Source organism: Polyodon spathula, chromosome 10 (genome assembly GCF_017654505.1).
Source record: "Polyodon spathula isolate WHYD16114869_AA chromosome 10, ASM1765450v1, whole genome shotgun sequence".
NCBI lineage: Eukaryota > Metazoa > Chordata > Actinopteri > Acipenseriformes > Polyodontidae > Polyodon > Polyodon spathula.
In genome coordinates, this window is record NC_054543.1 from 612,271 (window position 1) to 627,970 (window position 15,700).

The window sequence follows — 15,700 nt, forward strand, 5'->3', positions numbered from 1 at the left end:
GGCAGGAGGAGAAGGAGAAGGTTATCCGCTACCAGAAGCAGCTGCAGCAGAACTACATACAGATGTACCGCAGGAACCGGGAGCTGGAGGGGGCCATGAGGGAGCTGAGCCTGGAGATGGAGACCCGAGAGCTGGAGGATTTCGAGGTGCGCAGCACGGAGATCCGATTCGAGGAAATCACCGCCACGGAGATTTAGCACGAGAGCTGGAAAGCCATTGGTCCATCTGAGGCCAGTCGAGCTTCAAAGAATCAACATTTCAAAGACTCACGCTAGGCCCAGAGCTATGGGGACACAGCAGGCTGGGAGGATGTGCAAACTGTTTTTTATGCAGCATTCGGTCTGGGAATCTACGCTGTAAAAACCCACCGAGGACACTGCAGTGTATACTATACAAAGTTTACTCAGGCTTGAGAAAAGTGACTCCTTCCCTGAGCGCACACAACAGTGCATTGCTGTGCTATAAAGGGTTAACAATTATCTGAATAGACTTCTGTTTCTCCTCTGCAATGGGAAGTAAAGCAGCAAACCTGTGCATAATGGTATTGAACAATAATATCATGTACTTTATTTTCAAAAAGGGAAACCAGTGGGTCTGGATTCGGGACTTTAGCACAAAGAAACCTTGGTTAAGACCAGATTTGTGTTTGGCCCCAACAGATTGCACTAAAACCGAATCACACACCATGAAGAGGAGTTAGCAGAACTACGCCTGTGGAGTAAGACCTGGAGGTGTTAAGGAGCCATGGCTTTAGCCTGCCATTCCTGTAAGGGGATTCATATGTCATGTTTCAGGTTGAATGTGGCACTGCAGTGCACCAAATCTGTTGCTACAAAACCTCTTTTTGTGATCTATTGTTTTTGGATACATTTGTTTTTGGACCTTGAGAAACTTTTATTAATAAAACAGAGACACAGCCAAGTCCTTCTGATCAGTCCTCCCAGTTAACACACGAAAAAACTGGGTTGGATTCGTGTTGGAATGACGATGATGATGATGATGATGATGATGAAGTGTCTATTGAATAAAAGCTTCAGGATAATGGGATCAATTCTCATTTTGATGGCTGAAGTTGAACCCACTTTTCAGATGTATATTTTTGTATGATGAACTGCAAAAGCCAAAATTATTTTCACCAAACCACGTTTCCTTATAATAGACGCAGACAGAAGTATTGGCGCTCTATGCTTAAAGTTTTTTTTATGCTTAAATTAGTTTTTTTGATAAAGGTTATTTGCTACATCACTAGAAATTGTGTGTTTTGCTTTTTGTTAGTTTACTCAATACTTTCTCAGTGAATTCTAGTGTGAGTCTAGTGTGCTGTTACTTTTGTCTGCGCCTGTACATGTAGTTCGTGCAGCTTGCTGTTGTAGGCTGTGGATGTAATTCACTGCTAAGGATGTAATCGTGTGAGCATTGTTTTACTCCAGCTATTACTGGAAGGACTCTTTCTGTCTCTATTCCCTCTCTTATCCACAGGGTTTCTGTCTGCAGGATGCGGCTTCCATGGGCTAAGTAGAGCCTGACTTCACAAGTTAACTGAATTTAAACCCCAATAATACAGTGCTCCCCTATATGCCATTAATCCCCTCCTAAATGAACTGTGTTTTAAAAGGAAACTGTCAAGATTTTATTTCAGCAAAGCCTCTTACAAACTTGTTGCCCTGATGAAGCAACATTTGTGGATACAACTAATCTGGACTGTGCTGCCTCCACACTTCCAGGACTGTGCTGCCTCCACACTTCCAGGACTGTGCTGCCTCCACACTTCCAGGACTGTGCTGCCTCCACACTTCCAGGACTGTGCTGCCTCCACACTTCCAGGACTGTGCTGTCTCTGTCTTTAGAGACACTTGCCTTTCCCATCACGCATGTTTGTGTAGAATAGTTCAATGGTTCATCAAACTTAAACATTGAAACTGCCTTTTTCTACCCTTTTGAGATGGATTAACTAATTTTATAATTAACTTTTTAGTTATAGTTGTACTGCTGTGTTATATATAAATAATATATGACCATAACCCTTTCTAGTGATCTTGTAAGAAACCACACACAGACTGACTTTCATTTTGAAGCTGTGTTGATTCTGTCCGTGTTCAAGAGCAATACACTGGGGGAAGAATACCAACCTTTTTAGCAGTAAAAACCTCTTTCTCGTCGCCCATAAGCATGAACTACACGAGAACTTGATGATCATTTGAATTTCTCAATAGGCTCTACTACAGATTGATCTGGAGGTCACAGAGTGGGACAGTGTCTCACATGGCACCCGCTGTACCAAAAGCAAACAGAATAAAACATAGAAATGATAACGAATCATCTCTGCAAGGTCATCTCGGGGTGCTGCTTTGTGTAATACAGCAAGCTGAGGGCTGTAGCCAGCATATAGAGGAGCCCTTCACAGTATCTTGTATAATAACACCATTTCCACGCTTCCAGATTCCTATACATTATGTCGACATGCTGTACAGTACTGCATAGAAGTCCATAATGTAAATATCTTTAACATTGTAGACTTTAATGTAAACGCATTATGTATACATATATCTATTTTAAAAGTAGCGACTGTGAATCGATCAAAGCAAAATACCGTTTCCATTCTTGTTTGTGTGTGTTGGTTTCCATACTTGTCTTTTGTTTATCCACAGTGTATGTAGCCATTCTGTATATTTTTCATATTGTAAATCTTCTGTACAAAACAATACTGTGTTTCTAATAAAACCCAGTTGAAAAGTATCTAAAGGTGATTGCACTGGTTTTTCAAGACCTGCACAAGTTTTTCATATTTTAATTGCTAGATGAAACTTGTACATTTGCAGTCTATTGTAAAAATGTAACATTGTGTCATTGTAAAGCTTTTTAATTTAATACACCAACATAAGGCACTCATTGCAGGTCTAAATATTGCACTTTCATTTATAAAGAAAGAAAGGTGATTTACTCTTTTATAAATAATTCTGTAATAATACCTTACAAATGAATATACAGTATTGCATAAACTTATAACAAATCTGTGTAAATACAGGAATGTATGATAAATCTGTATGAGTACATTGAGAGAGGACTGGACTACACAGATTCATTGAGAGAGGACTGGACTATATATGAGGTGCTGTGACTGTGCAGTCCAGTCCTCTCTACAGGTGAGCAGCTCTATCAGGTGCTGTGAATGTGCAGTCCAGTCCTCTACAGGTGGGCAGCTCTATCAGGTGCTGTGAATGTGCAGTCCAGTCCTCTACAGGTGGGCAGCTCTATCAGGTGCTGTGACTGTGCAGTCCAGTCCTCTCTACAGGTGAGCAGCTCTATCAGGTGCTGTCTGTGCAGTCCAGTCCTCTACAGGTGAGCAGCTCTATCAGGTGCATGTGCAGTCCAGTCCTCTACAGGTGAGCAGCTCTATCAGGTGCTGTGACTGTGCAGTCCAGTCCTCTCTACAGGTGAGCAGCTCTATCAGGTGCTGTGAATGTGCAGTCCAGTCCTCTCTACAGGTGAGCAGCTCTATCAGGTGCTGTGACTGTGCAGTCCAGTCCAGGTGAGCAGCTCTACAGGTGAGCAGCTCTATCATGTGCAGTCCAGTCCTCTACAGGTGGGCAGCTCTATCAGGTGCTGTGACTGTGCAGTCCAGTCCTCTACAGGTGAGCAGCTCTATCAGGTGCTGTGACTGTGCAGTCCAGTCCTCTCTACAGGTGAGCAGCTCTATCAGGTGCTGTGACTGTGCAGTCCAGTCCTCTCTACAGGTGAGCAGCTCTATCAGGTGCTGTGACTGTGCAGTCCAGTCCTCTCTACAGGTGAGCAGCTCTATCAGGTGCTGTGACTGTGCAGTCCTGTTCTTCCCTTCATTCAGATTAGTGGCACAGGCTCAATCCACACTACTGTACCTAAACAGCGTGCAAATCAGCTGTCTACAATTAACCCATTCAGTGCCACTGTCCTTGTCTCAGGATAGGCTGCTTTGTAATTTTGTTTCGGAGCATTTTTATCTAGCATCACCTCCCTGTTCTTTTAATTTTTTCTTAACTATACTGTTATGATTGCTTGCTCTAATGTTGTTAACCACAAAAGTTAAGTTTAAATGTAATTATCAAATTATGGTACATAAATACAGCTTGTGTTGTGATTTGTTTGTTTCAAAGAATAATTCATTTGGCACTTGATGAGTTAATCTAAAAGGGGTTTTACAGTTGGACTGTCAGATGCAGATCGATGGCGAGAGCACCAGGGATGCACACGCCCTGCAATCTTCACGTTGTTTTTTTTGGTACCTTCACCACAAGCACCATGGGGGCCCGTGTCTTGTTGCTGAATGCACGCCGGATGATGTCCACTGCCTGCTGGTGAGTCACGTTCTGCAGGCTCTTCCCGTCGACAGAGAGGAGCTCATAGCCAGCCTGCCCACAACAGGAGAGATGGAGCGATGAGGACGCAATGCATGAATATATCTATCTAATACACCGGGCGGGCAGTCAGGGGAACTGATAAGATCAAACTGTCAACACTTGCTCCTCAGTGGAATATTGTGAGACTGATCCTCAGGTAGAGTATCCACAAGCTGATTTCAGTTTCTTTCAGTATGCTCTTTCTTTAACCCAAAGGGATTGCTGACACAGCTTTGTGTTTGCTGAGATAGAGGGGTACTGCAGGGCATGATAACAGAATCAAACTGTAACCCTAGACCAGTTAATAACAATAATCAGTCTCTACGTCTGTGTCTAACCTAGTTGTATCAGGAACTTTTATCCTTCCCTTCCTGGTTCCACATTTCCAGATAAATCAGCTCCCGTTTTTAATTGCTGTCCCTAGAAGTTCATTATCCTCTGTTCATATACAGCAGCACATCCATTATAATCAGAATCCTTAAATCTCCCCAGCATGACTGGAGACCCATTCCCGAGGGCTGATTGTTTATGCCTTTGTGTTTTACATGAAGTTCATACTTATTGAAGGTCACCCCAGTGGTGCTCCTGTCTATACAAGGCTGCTTCCAGGTAAAGCACAGGTGTGTTTGCTGAACTCCGAGAAGGGGAGCTTGAGCAGGGATATCCCACAGCACGGACACAACAGCCTAAAGGTAACCCTTTTAAAGATCTCTTTTATTGGCTATCACAATATCTTTTTATTGGCTATCACTTTTATGTTAGTTTCAGTTACTGTTTAAAACGTGATGCGGTGCTACATGAATTCAAACATCTGGCGTACAGCCAGGGTGTTTAAGCTCTAAAGAAACACGTGCCCCTTAGTGGTTCGGGGGATCTATCCACGGCAGCTGATTGGGAACCCGCGGCACACCCCAGTATGACACACGGCACCTACCACAGTAAAGGGGGTGCTTTTCACAGCTCCTACAACAGCCATTTACCAGTCATATTGTTGTGTTTAATCCTGGAACACGTTTCCAAGCCCTGCATATAAAGAAGAATCTTTTTTCAGTATTGCAGGGTTTAGCTGTAATATTCATTGGTTTTCTCTAATTTCCACCCTGAAGAGCACTGGGAAGTGCTGATATCCAGCTGGCCCCCTTTAATTGGTGCTTCTCAAGGTCTGCATTGGAAGGCGTCCTGTTTCCCTCTCGGCGTACAATGCACAACATTATACAAGGAGAGACGATCCATCCCTGTGAGTAACTGCTGCACAGTTAATCAGTTTCTCTGTTAATAACCCGCGAGACAGCCCCATGCAGACTTCATTATGCTTTCAGGAGCTGACGGCTGGTAATTAAAGCACTGTGTGCTAATCAAACAAAGGCTTGATTTCCTCGCCCGTCACTCCTGTTGGGAAAATTGCGAAAACTGTATTTGATTGAAAGTCTGCATGCAAGATGAGATCAATTGGCATGAAATAAATATTCATGTTTTTATAAACCTTTAAAAAGTAAACCTTGGCAAGGGGAAACAATAACAAAAAAGAATGAGATGGAAATTTACTGGTACACATTCATTAACTTACTGCTGACAACAGCAATAACTAGATTTCTTGGTCCCTGAGAAGTCATATTTCATAGCACATGGTGCTGTTTACAACATTGCCAACTCAAAAAAAAAAGGTTTATCCCAAATGCCAAATTGAGAAAAGCAATGAAAAACATAACAGCCCATCTTGATTACTGAATTGCTTTGATAAGTGGCTTTTGCAAAACTGGGTTCCAACAGCAAAGCTCCAACGCACTGGCCAGTTTCCTCTCAAGGGCTCAGCTGCAGGGACAGCTTGACTGAAATTTCACTAAAAAGCAGGTGATTGACAGGTTATACCTTCCCTGCTTGTTTAGTGTTCCTCATTAAAATGAAATGCAGGCAGCTATTTGATCCGGTACTTTCGCCATCACTTATCTTTCAATAGTAATCGGAATGATAACATGGATACTTTACATTTGTACGTGAAGCGCCCATTCATCACCTACAAAGGGCCTCAAAACAAACAGACTCCTTTCATCTCCACAGACGGGTGGCCGCTACATTATTATTTTCCTATTAATGGCAGTTGAAAGAAAGGGTTAGTGCTGGAAAATAAATTGCGAGCTATTGCCTTTAATAAACGACAGTGCCAGCCCCTATCGCTGTGGATCATAGCAGCACTCTCACTGTGGCATGATGAGCAATGTAAACAGCAGGCTTGTCTCAGATTGAGTCTGGAGTGTTTCCAACTTTCTCTCCCCCAAAGAGAGCAGAACCTCATTGTAGAACTAATCCGTGAATGTGTTAATGAAGCTAAAACTGGTTAGCAGCATCCTACTCTCCTTCTGCATATCTGCACGGGTCCTGAACGGGTTCCAAAAATATCACCAGCATTTTTTAAATAGGCTGCCTGAAGCCAGCAAGATGCAAACAGAACTAAACCTGGCTGTTTGGAATCTGTTTGAGTTCTATACAACACCATAACAGACAAGTGCAAGCTTGATTAGTATTGCACCATTCATCTCAGTCTCAAGAACAACTTGATAACCCAGTGACAAATACATGGCAGCAGTCTGCAAGATCTTTTGAATTTTTTAAACTAAATATTTTACAAAAAAAAAAAGAGACCACTACTGCCAAATTGCATTGATTTAAGTAGCCTATTTAGTATTTTTTTCTAACATGCATTAAAGGCTACATCGGGACCTTTTCATTGTATTGTGTTACATGTTCTCATGTGTTGCTACAGCTGTTTACGTAAGGTGTGTGCATTGTTGCAGAGATCCAGATGCAAGTAGAACAGGCTTATCTCTGTATCTATCGTGGCATGTGTTCAGCAATGTACTGTATATGTGGGTTGAGGTAACACCTCTATTCTATTTCCCCATGCAATACATGCAAGAACAGCAGTATTAACTTAGATACAAATTGTATTTACACAAAGAAAAGTTTGGAGGTTTGTCTTCTCTCTGTACTGCCTCCCTCCTCTATGGAGGTTTGTCTTCTCTCTGTACTGCCTCCCTCTACGCTGGAGGCCCTTGCATTCCTCCACATTAAGCCTGTCCATCTGGGTTCCTAACTATACCCACAGGTATCACAGACCTTCTATAGGTAACTATAAAATGATTGATCAATTTCAGGTTTAAATATGTTGTTCTGCAGTAGTTGTGCAGTGTGCTTTTGTCTGCCACCTACAGGTAATACAACGCCTAAGACTGGGATTGTTTTAGCTGGCTCCCTCTGGTGGTCAATATTACTCATCAACATGTCTTGTTCAGTTGAGATCTTCAGGGCAAACACCTTGCATTGTGGTTTTCAATGCAACACAGGGCAATGCATTTGTTTTATACAAATGAACTAGCAATACATCCAGCACACAGGTCTAACTGAAACCACATAAACGATGCATAGCTTCTTCATCTGTACAAAGCGTGTACCCACCTAGGGACTGTTTGGTTTTGGAGATGGCTACGCTGGTCTGCTCGTACTCCTGCACTGGGATGCTGGTGGCACCGTTGAGCCCGGTCGCTGCGGAGGCTGGGTGTCCATTCACAAGCTCCTCTCCATGCGGGGATCCTGTGCCCCCAAAGACCTGAGATAGCGAAGACCTGGACCTCTTAGGATTGTTTGCCACGGTATACAAGGAGTCTTACTTTTTTCCTTTTTCGTTCTTGTCTGTCCCGTTTTCTTGGACACGGACCTCCCCCTTTCTGAAGTGGTATAACTCTTGTCTGCGGCAGAGTGCAATGCAACCTCGTCACAGTGAATGGACTGGTCTGCACCAATGTCTGTTTTGCGAGTGGTGGTCTGTTCTGTGCTCTGGACTGACTGTGTTAGCAGCCAGTTGGAGCACGTGGGGCTGGCTGCTGCAGTTTGGTTGCTAGAAATACTTTCTGTGGTGTAGGAGTCGACTGGCAATTCTTCGAGGGGAGTGAAGACTTTAGATGGGAGCTGTTTGATATTCTGCAGTCCACTCAGGTTCTTCATTTTCTCCATCAGCAGCCTGTCATTTTCAAAGTCCTGAACTGGCTTTAGGTGGAATCCTCCTCTGTAGTCTAAAAAGCCAAGGACAGGATGACTGAGACTTTGCTAGAAAGACCCCTACCTGAAGGATAAATAGCACAGGACTTTTTACTGACTGTACAGTAGATAGAATGCAGGCACCAACATACCTGTATTATTCATCTGCTCCTGATTTCATGCAAGAAGAAGCAATGCCTTACATTTTAAAGGTTTCATTTATGTACAGCAGGGCTGAACTTACAAAGATATAGCATTTCATGTTCTCAAAAGCAGAGTGCTCTGATTTCACTGCTTAAAGAGCTTGGATTACTGCTCCTTGATTAATTCAACAGAGGAGATGAATTGGAAAATGCATTGTAGTTTTTATTGGCAAGGACTGCTATAGAAAGTACCTGACCAAGCTGTTCTGTTCTACAGGAAATCAGATTGTTTGGAACCTGATGCAGAACTTGCCCTTATCACAGTGTCATTGTTACCGAGCATGGGCACAGGAAATAGGACATTTCATATGAAAATAGCTCTTGGGTCGACAAATGCCACTTTCTGCTCCCCCCCATGTATAGCTGTTATTGAGAATGGTTTGTGCTCATTAACCAAGGACACCTGCAGGACACTATTACTCCACACCTGACTAAAAATGGAAGGATTACATATAAATAGGAACAAAAAAAAAAAAAAATAGGTCCTTTTGGAAGCCAAAATACCAGACACTTGACATGTGGAATTCAAATATTACTTCAATAATTTTAGCTCATATCCAGTTTTGGTGGTGTAAGTTGCAATGTGTTCTCTGTTGTTTTGTATGTCTTGTGAAAAGGTTCTCATCATAAGCGTTCTGTGTGTGTTTGGAGATCAGATTGTCTGTAAAATATCTGGGACAGGATAGGTGCAATATAACTGTATCCAGGTCTGATTGCTCGTTACTCAATTCAGGATATTACAGACCGGAGTTACTTTGGCATCTTCACGTCTAAACTTTCTACACTAGCTCCACACGCCCCCAGTAAAGTCTGTTTCATCAGCCTGGAATTGTGCTGATGGATTTATTTATTTGTCACCTGAGATCCTCTCAGGTTGTGAGACGGATCCAAGAGTCTGCTTTGCACTTCCTGATGTGACTGACTCTCTCGCTATACTCACTCATTCGACTAGGCACTGCCAGCCCTTATTCATGGGTCAAAAGCAGGGTTATCAGGGCTCTATTCACTCATTCGACTAGGCACTGCCAGCCCATATTCATGGGTCAGAAGCAGGGTTATCAGGGCTCTATTCACTCATTCGACTAGGCACTGCCAGTCCATATTCATGGGACAGAAGCAGGGTTATCAGGGCTCTATTCACTCATTTGACTAGGCACTGCCAGCCCATATTCATGGGGCAGAAGCAGGGTTATCAGGGCTCTATTCACTCATTCGACTAGGCACTGCCAGCCCATATTCATGGGACATAAGCAGATTTTTCGGCTCTACTCAAGCCATGCTGAGAACACTGGGAGAATGCATTCAGTGACAGGCTGCTGACCTGGGATTGGAGTTATGAGATGTCTTTTAGGTGCCAGTCCATTCTATGGGGTCCTGAGGGCTGGAGACCTTACTGGAAAAAAAAGCAAGCGGACGGTTTATATAAAATGGCCAGTGTACAGTCCTACAGGGGTATAGTCCTAAATCACCAGAACACCACTGAAATATAAATAGTATTAAACAACTTTATTATGACACCAATTCAGTGTATTTGTACACTGAACTTCTAGTTAGGCAATGCATTGATCTAAGTGTCTTTCTCTATCTTGTGAGAATGCTTTACTTTACGTGTCAGTGGCAGAACGATGGTGTCTGAGCTGCCATAGAAGATTGGGAACGACTGCACCACTGACACTGTTCCTGTACTAGTGGTGGAGTCGAGGAGGAACGCACCAGAACGCCGTTCCTGTACTAGTGGTGGAGTCGAGGAGGAACGCACCAGAACGCCGTTCCTGTACTAGTGGTGGAGTCGAGGAGGAACGCACCAGAACGCCGTTCCTGTACTAGTGGTGGAGTCGAGGAGGAACGCACCAGAACGCCGCACCACGCCGTTCCTGTACTAGTGGTGGAGTCGAGGAGGAACGCACCAGAACGCCGTTCCTGTGGAGTCGAGTCGAGGAGGAACGGAACGCACCAGAACGCCGTTCCTGTACTAGTGGTGGAGTCGAGGAGGAACGCACCAGAACGCCGTTCCTGTACTAGTGGTGGAGTCGAGGAGGAACGCACCAGAACGCCGTTCCTGTACTAGTGGTGGAGTCGAGGAGGAACGCACCAGAACGCCGTTCCTGTACTAGTGGTGGAGTCGAGGAGGAACGCACCAGAACGCCGTTCCTGTACTAGTGGTGGAGTCGAGGAGGAACGCACCAGAACGCCGTTCCTGTACTAGTGGTGGAGTCGAGGAGGAACGCACCAGAACGCCGTTCCTGTACTAGTGGTGGAGTCGAGGAGGAACGCACCAGAACGCCGTTCCTGTACTAGTGGTGGAGTCGAGGAGGAACGCACCAGAACTGTACCGTTCCTGTACTAGTGGTGGAGTGGAACGCCGTTCCTGTACTAGTGGTGGAGTCGAGGAGGAACGCACCAGAACGCCGTTCCTGTACTAGTGGTGGAGTCGAGGAGGAACGCACCAGAACGCCGTTCCTGTACTAGTGGTGGAGTCGAGGAGGAACGCACCAGAACGCCGTTCCTGTACTAGTGGTGGAGTCGAGGAGGAACGCACCAGAACGCCGTTCCTGTACTAGTGGTGGAGTCGAGGAGGAACGCACCAGAACACCGTTCCTGTACTAGTGGTGGAGTCGAGGAGGAACGCACCAGAACGCCGTTCCTGTACTAGTGGTGGAGTCGAGGAGGAACGCAGCAGAACGCCGTTCCTGTACTAGTGGTGGAGTCGAGCAGGAACGCACCAGAACACCGTTCCTGTACTAGTGGTGGAGTCGAGGAGGAACGCACCAAAACACCGTTCCTGTACTAGTGGTGGAGTCGAGGAGGAACGCACCAAAAGTTCCTGTAACAGAGTGGTGTAACCGAGTTGGAACTCACTGAGTCACATGCATCTCCCTCACTGTCTGATTCAGTCAGTAGTCCTCTTGATGAAATGAAAAGAGCATTAGGCATGGTGATGGGCATGCATGACTGATGCTCTAATACATGCCCCTGAAAGCAGGGGCAGAAATCAATTCCCCTAAAAGCTTTTATTATAATGCGATTCTTAAATTGATGATTGATCCGATTCACAAAGCTTTACCTCATGAATTGTAACGACTCTTTCTGTGAATTAAATAAACTGTTCTAGACTGCTGTTAGTTACTTTAATGCCTGCAAAGCTTCATGTAATCAATTGAAAGAGACTTCTTCTTCGAGCAATTCATTTTGTGCACATCTCTGCACGCTTGTTCACTCACTCTCCTGCAGTGTCTTGTGATGACTGAGACCTCGTCTTCATTCAACAGCTTTCTGGCCATGTCCTCCACCATAGACAGCCCCCTCAGGACAGGTAACCCGACTCTCCTCCTGATGCACCGAGACCAGCTCCTTCTGCATGCCGGACAGCGAGAACGGACCACCCCTCTCTTTATCCAATGACACAAAACAAGCCATTACTTTTCAGTGAGGAGGCTGAGTGCTGAGCTGCTGAGAGCAGGTGCTCAGGTAGTTTAGTGGAGTGCACTTGGCTTCATAGGAAAGATCCCTGAATATTTTTCAGGTCTTGTATATACTACAAGGAGAAAGAAGCAAGGCATTCATGAGCGACAAAAAACCCAGCACAGAAAAATAGGAATTCACCGCAGTGAGTAAAAGATCACCACATGCAAGATGCAAGAAGACAGTTACCCCTTTTCAAGCTTCTAATCACAAACTTTTGAACTGCGTTGACTGAAACCAAAGCAAAAATAATCAGATAAGTGAATAGGTTGTCAGGTTTGTTCATTTGAGAAGAAACATTTCATAAGATTAAGAGAAAATGTAAGCATATTAATAAAGTATGCAGTAACACAACATATTTAAAAATGTGCAGCAGTGCACTGCTGCAGACAGCCATCCTGAATCAAGCAAAAGACTACTGCACATTCCCAAAGTGTCTTCACTTAGACACATACTTAAACTTTTTTTTTTTGATATACATATATAAAAGGATAAAAAACAAAAACAGAAAATATATGGCACTGTTGTGTGTACCATGTATACAGCTCTAGTGATACTGTACACTGACACGTGGTTAAAGGATATGGCTCCAGTGATACTGTACACTGACACGTGGTTAAAGGATACGGTTCCAGTGATACTGTACACCGACACGTGGTTAAAGGATACGGCTCCAGTGATACTGTACACTGACACGTGGTTAAAGGATACGGCTCCAGTGATACTGTACACTGACACGTGGTTAAAGGATACGGTTCCAGTGATACTGTACACTGACACGTGGTTAAAGGATACGGCTCCAGTGATACTGTACACTGACACGTGGTTAAAGGATACGGCTCCAGTGATACTGTACACTGACACGTGGTTAAAGGATACGGCTCCAGGTACACTGACACGTGGTTAAAGGATGACACGTGGTTAAAGGATACGGCTCCAGTGATACTGTACACTGACACGTGGTTAAAGGATACGGCTCCAGTGATACTGTACACTGACACGTGGTTAAAGGATACGGCTCCAGTGATACTGTACACTGACACGTGGTTAAAGGATACGGCTCCAGTGATACTGTACACTGACACGTGGTTAAAGGATACGGCTCCAGTGATACTGTACACTGACACGTGGTTAAAGGATAGCGTTTGACCCTGCACATGGCTCTGGGACTCACCTCTGTCTGCCTCGGAGCGGGAGGGAGATTTGGAGCGGCTCCTCCTCTCTGGAGAGCCGTTCAGCCTCTTCTCTCTGGAGCTCTGGCTCTTCTGCTGCTTCCCAGTCCGACCGCTTCTAAACAGCAGGCTGTCAAAGGTCTTGGAGCGCTGCAGAGCTGTTCCCTTCCCAGGAGCCTTCCCTTTCGCTGTTGCTGCTGCTGCTGCTTCTTCTGCTTGTCCTCTAGGGGAGGGTGAAAGAGACAGGACCCTTACGAACACATTCTAGAATGCTGAAGGCCTTTGTATCACAAGCTGACTGGCTGGGTGTCACAAGCTGAATCCACACCTGGACTGCTCTGTTCAGTCTCAGATGTGAAGCGTGATGTGAAGCATAAGTCCCCTACCCTCTCGGACAAATCTCAGCCAAAGACTAAGTGACATGGCAAGATGATGTATTATTTTTTAAGGATAAGGCATCATATATGTTTATACCAGTAAAATGGCCTGTCTATACAAGCAATAAAAGCAATTTTGTCAAGTGAGCTTTTATACCACCTGCCACCCACAATCCTAACTGGGCTTGACTAAGTACCTGAATCACGAGAGTCAATGGACCCACATTTGCTGTCATGAAACCAGGTTAGCAGGCCTTGTCAAAGGCATTGTATAATGTACAAAACTGTTACCAAAGTCAATTCATCACTGCTGCTGTAGCACTATTCAAACGCAGAGGTCAGTATCAGAATATGAAGGCCTACAACTTTAATAAGGGATAGTGAATACAAATAATTTTAAAAAATCAATACTGGGATTTAAAAAAAAAACAAAAAAAACCCCATCTCATATGAAGATTAAACAATATTGAGATCCATCAGTAAAATAAGTTATGAAGGACTTTGAATTAGGAAATGGATGGGTTGATTAACAATCCAGACCAGTGTCCACATTTGGTTTGAAGAAGGTTTGCAACTGGGAGAGGCATAGTGTTGACACACTGTCACATGTTCAGAATGCCACTTTGCTGGGCCTCATTCTGGCAGCATTCCCAGGCCAGGCTGTTCCTGCAAAGAGCCAGCCCTGGTCCTCCTGAAACCAACGTGGGAGAGGCTGCTGTATGTATTTGTAGTTAAACGACCTGCTATGTCCCCTGTCTTTTTTCACAAGATACCTGTATTTTTTTTTTTTACTGGTTAATCTAGGGGCTATGGTCGACAAATCTATGACGTCTTGCGAGTTAACAAAACAAAGACAGACAACAAACACAGCACTGATTTCTCTTAACTAATGAATAAAACACTAACTCTTGGTTATGTTCGAAATGCCAAAGTAAGTATGAGGGTCTCAACACTAGATTGGCCCAATCGTAAAAAAGCAAGAACAATTTTACACTTCAAATGGTAACGCAAAATAATAATAATAATAATAATAATAATAATAATAATAATAATAATAATAATAATAATAATAGTAATAAAACGCCTTTATAATTTACTTTGTGATGACATTTACACATCCAAGTATAAAACAATCTGTAATGAACCGCACTTCAAGAGAGGACCACCTGTCCGTAAGACAGTGCAGGGAGTACACCCACAAACACGATGCATACTCACCTTTCGTTAACTAGCTGCGCAATCTCTGTGCCCTGCCCACTGAGCTTATACTACACTCGTCAGCACCTTGGACAGTGTCTACTGGCTTGATAAACAAGCGTATACAAAACACATTAAAAATATAAATAAATAAATAAACGACATTATATTATATATATATATATATATATATATATATATATATATATATATATATATATATATATAATATATATATATATATATATCAGTATATAATAGCTACGGCGATATTTTGTAATTTTGATACATTCATGTATGATGTTCACGTACTTTACTACAAGTTTAATATTCATGTTAGAAAGCACAGAAAATAGTTTTTTGTATTTTTATAACACTTACCTGTCGCATTAATGTACTAAATGACCTCACCTGGGATATCAGCCGTCATTAACCACACAGAAGCCCGCCCTCTTCAACTACCTCATTGGCTATACCCGATTCGAGTGAGAGCTGAAGAATGACTCCTATTCGCCTATTACCGTGTCCATCATTTCCATCAGTACCTACACTGAGGTCAGGTTTACCGTCAGTTATTCAAGCAGAGCCACCACAGGTAAGTACAGTAGTTTTGCGTATAGACAAATACCTTAACGCAATATATATATATATATATATATATATATATATATATATATATATATATATATATATATATATATATATATATATATATAAATGAGAGGTTGGTGCAGTTAAGTTAGATGATTTATACAGTAGTATGGGTTCTAAATGGTTGAATAAACACTACTAACTATAAACACACTATTATGCCATTTCAATTTGGATAAATCCTTATAGTTCCCAATAAAGTGGCCACCCCGCATACATGTACGTCAGTGTCC

At 43.3% G+C, this 15,700-nt stretch overlaps 1 protein-coding gene across 3 annotated transcripts in view; it reads left to right on the forward strand.

The window, feature by feature from the left end:
- Positions 1-2,866, forward strand: part of LOC121322177 (leucine zipper putative tumor suppressor 2 homolog) — a 40,972-nt gene extending 38,106 nt beyond the window's left edge. For all 3 annotated transcript variants that reach the window (XM_041261758.1, XM_041261759.1, XM_041261757.1), the window contains exon 5: positions 1-2,866. This exon is cut by the window's left edge and continues 538 nt beyond it. In XM_041261758.1, the coding sequence (XP_041117692.1) occupies positions 1-197 (197 nt within the window). In that variant the 3' untranslated portion in view covers positions 198-2,866.
- The last annotated feature ends 12,834 nt before the right edge of the window (positions 2,867-15,700 follow it).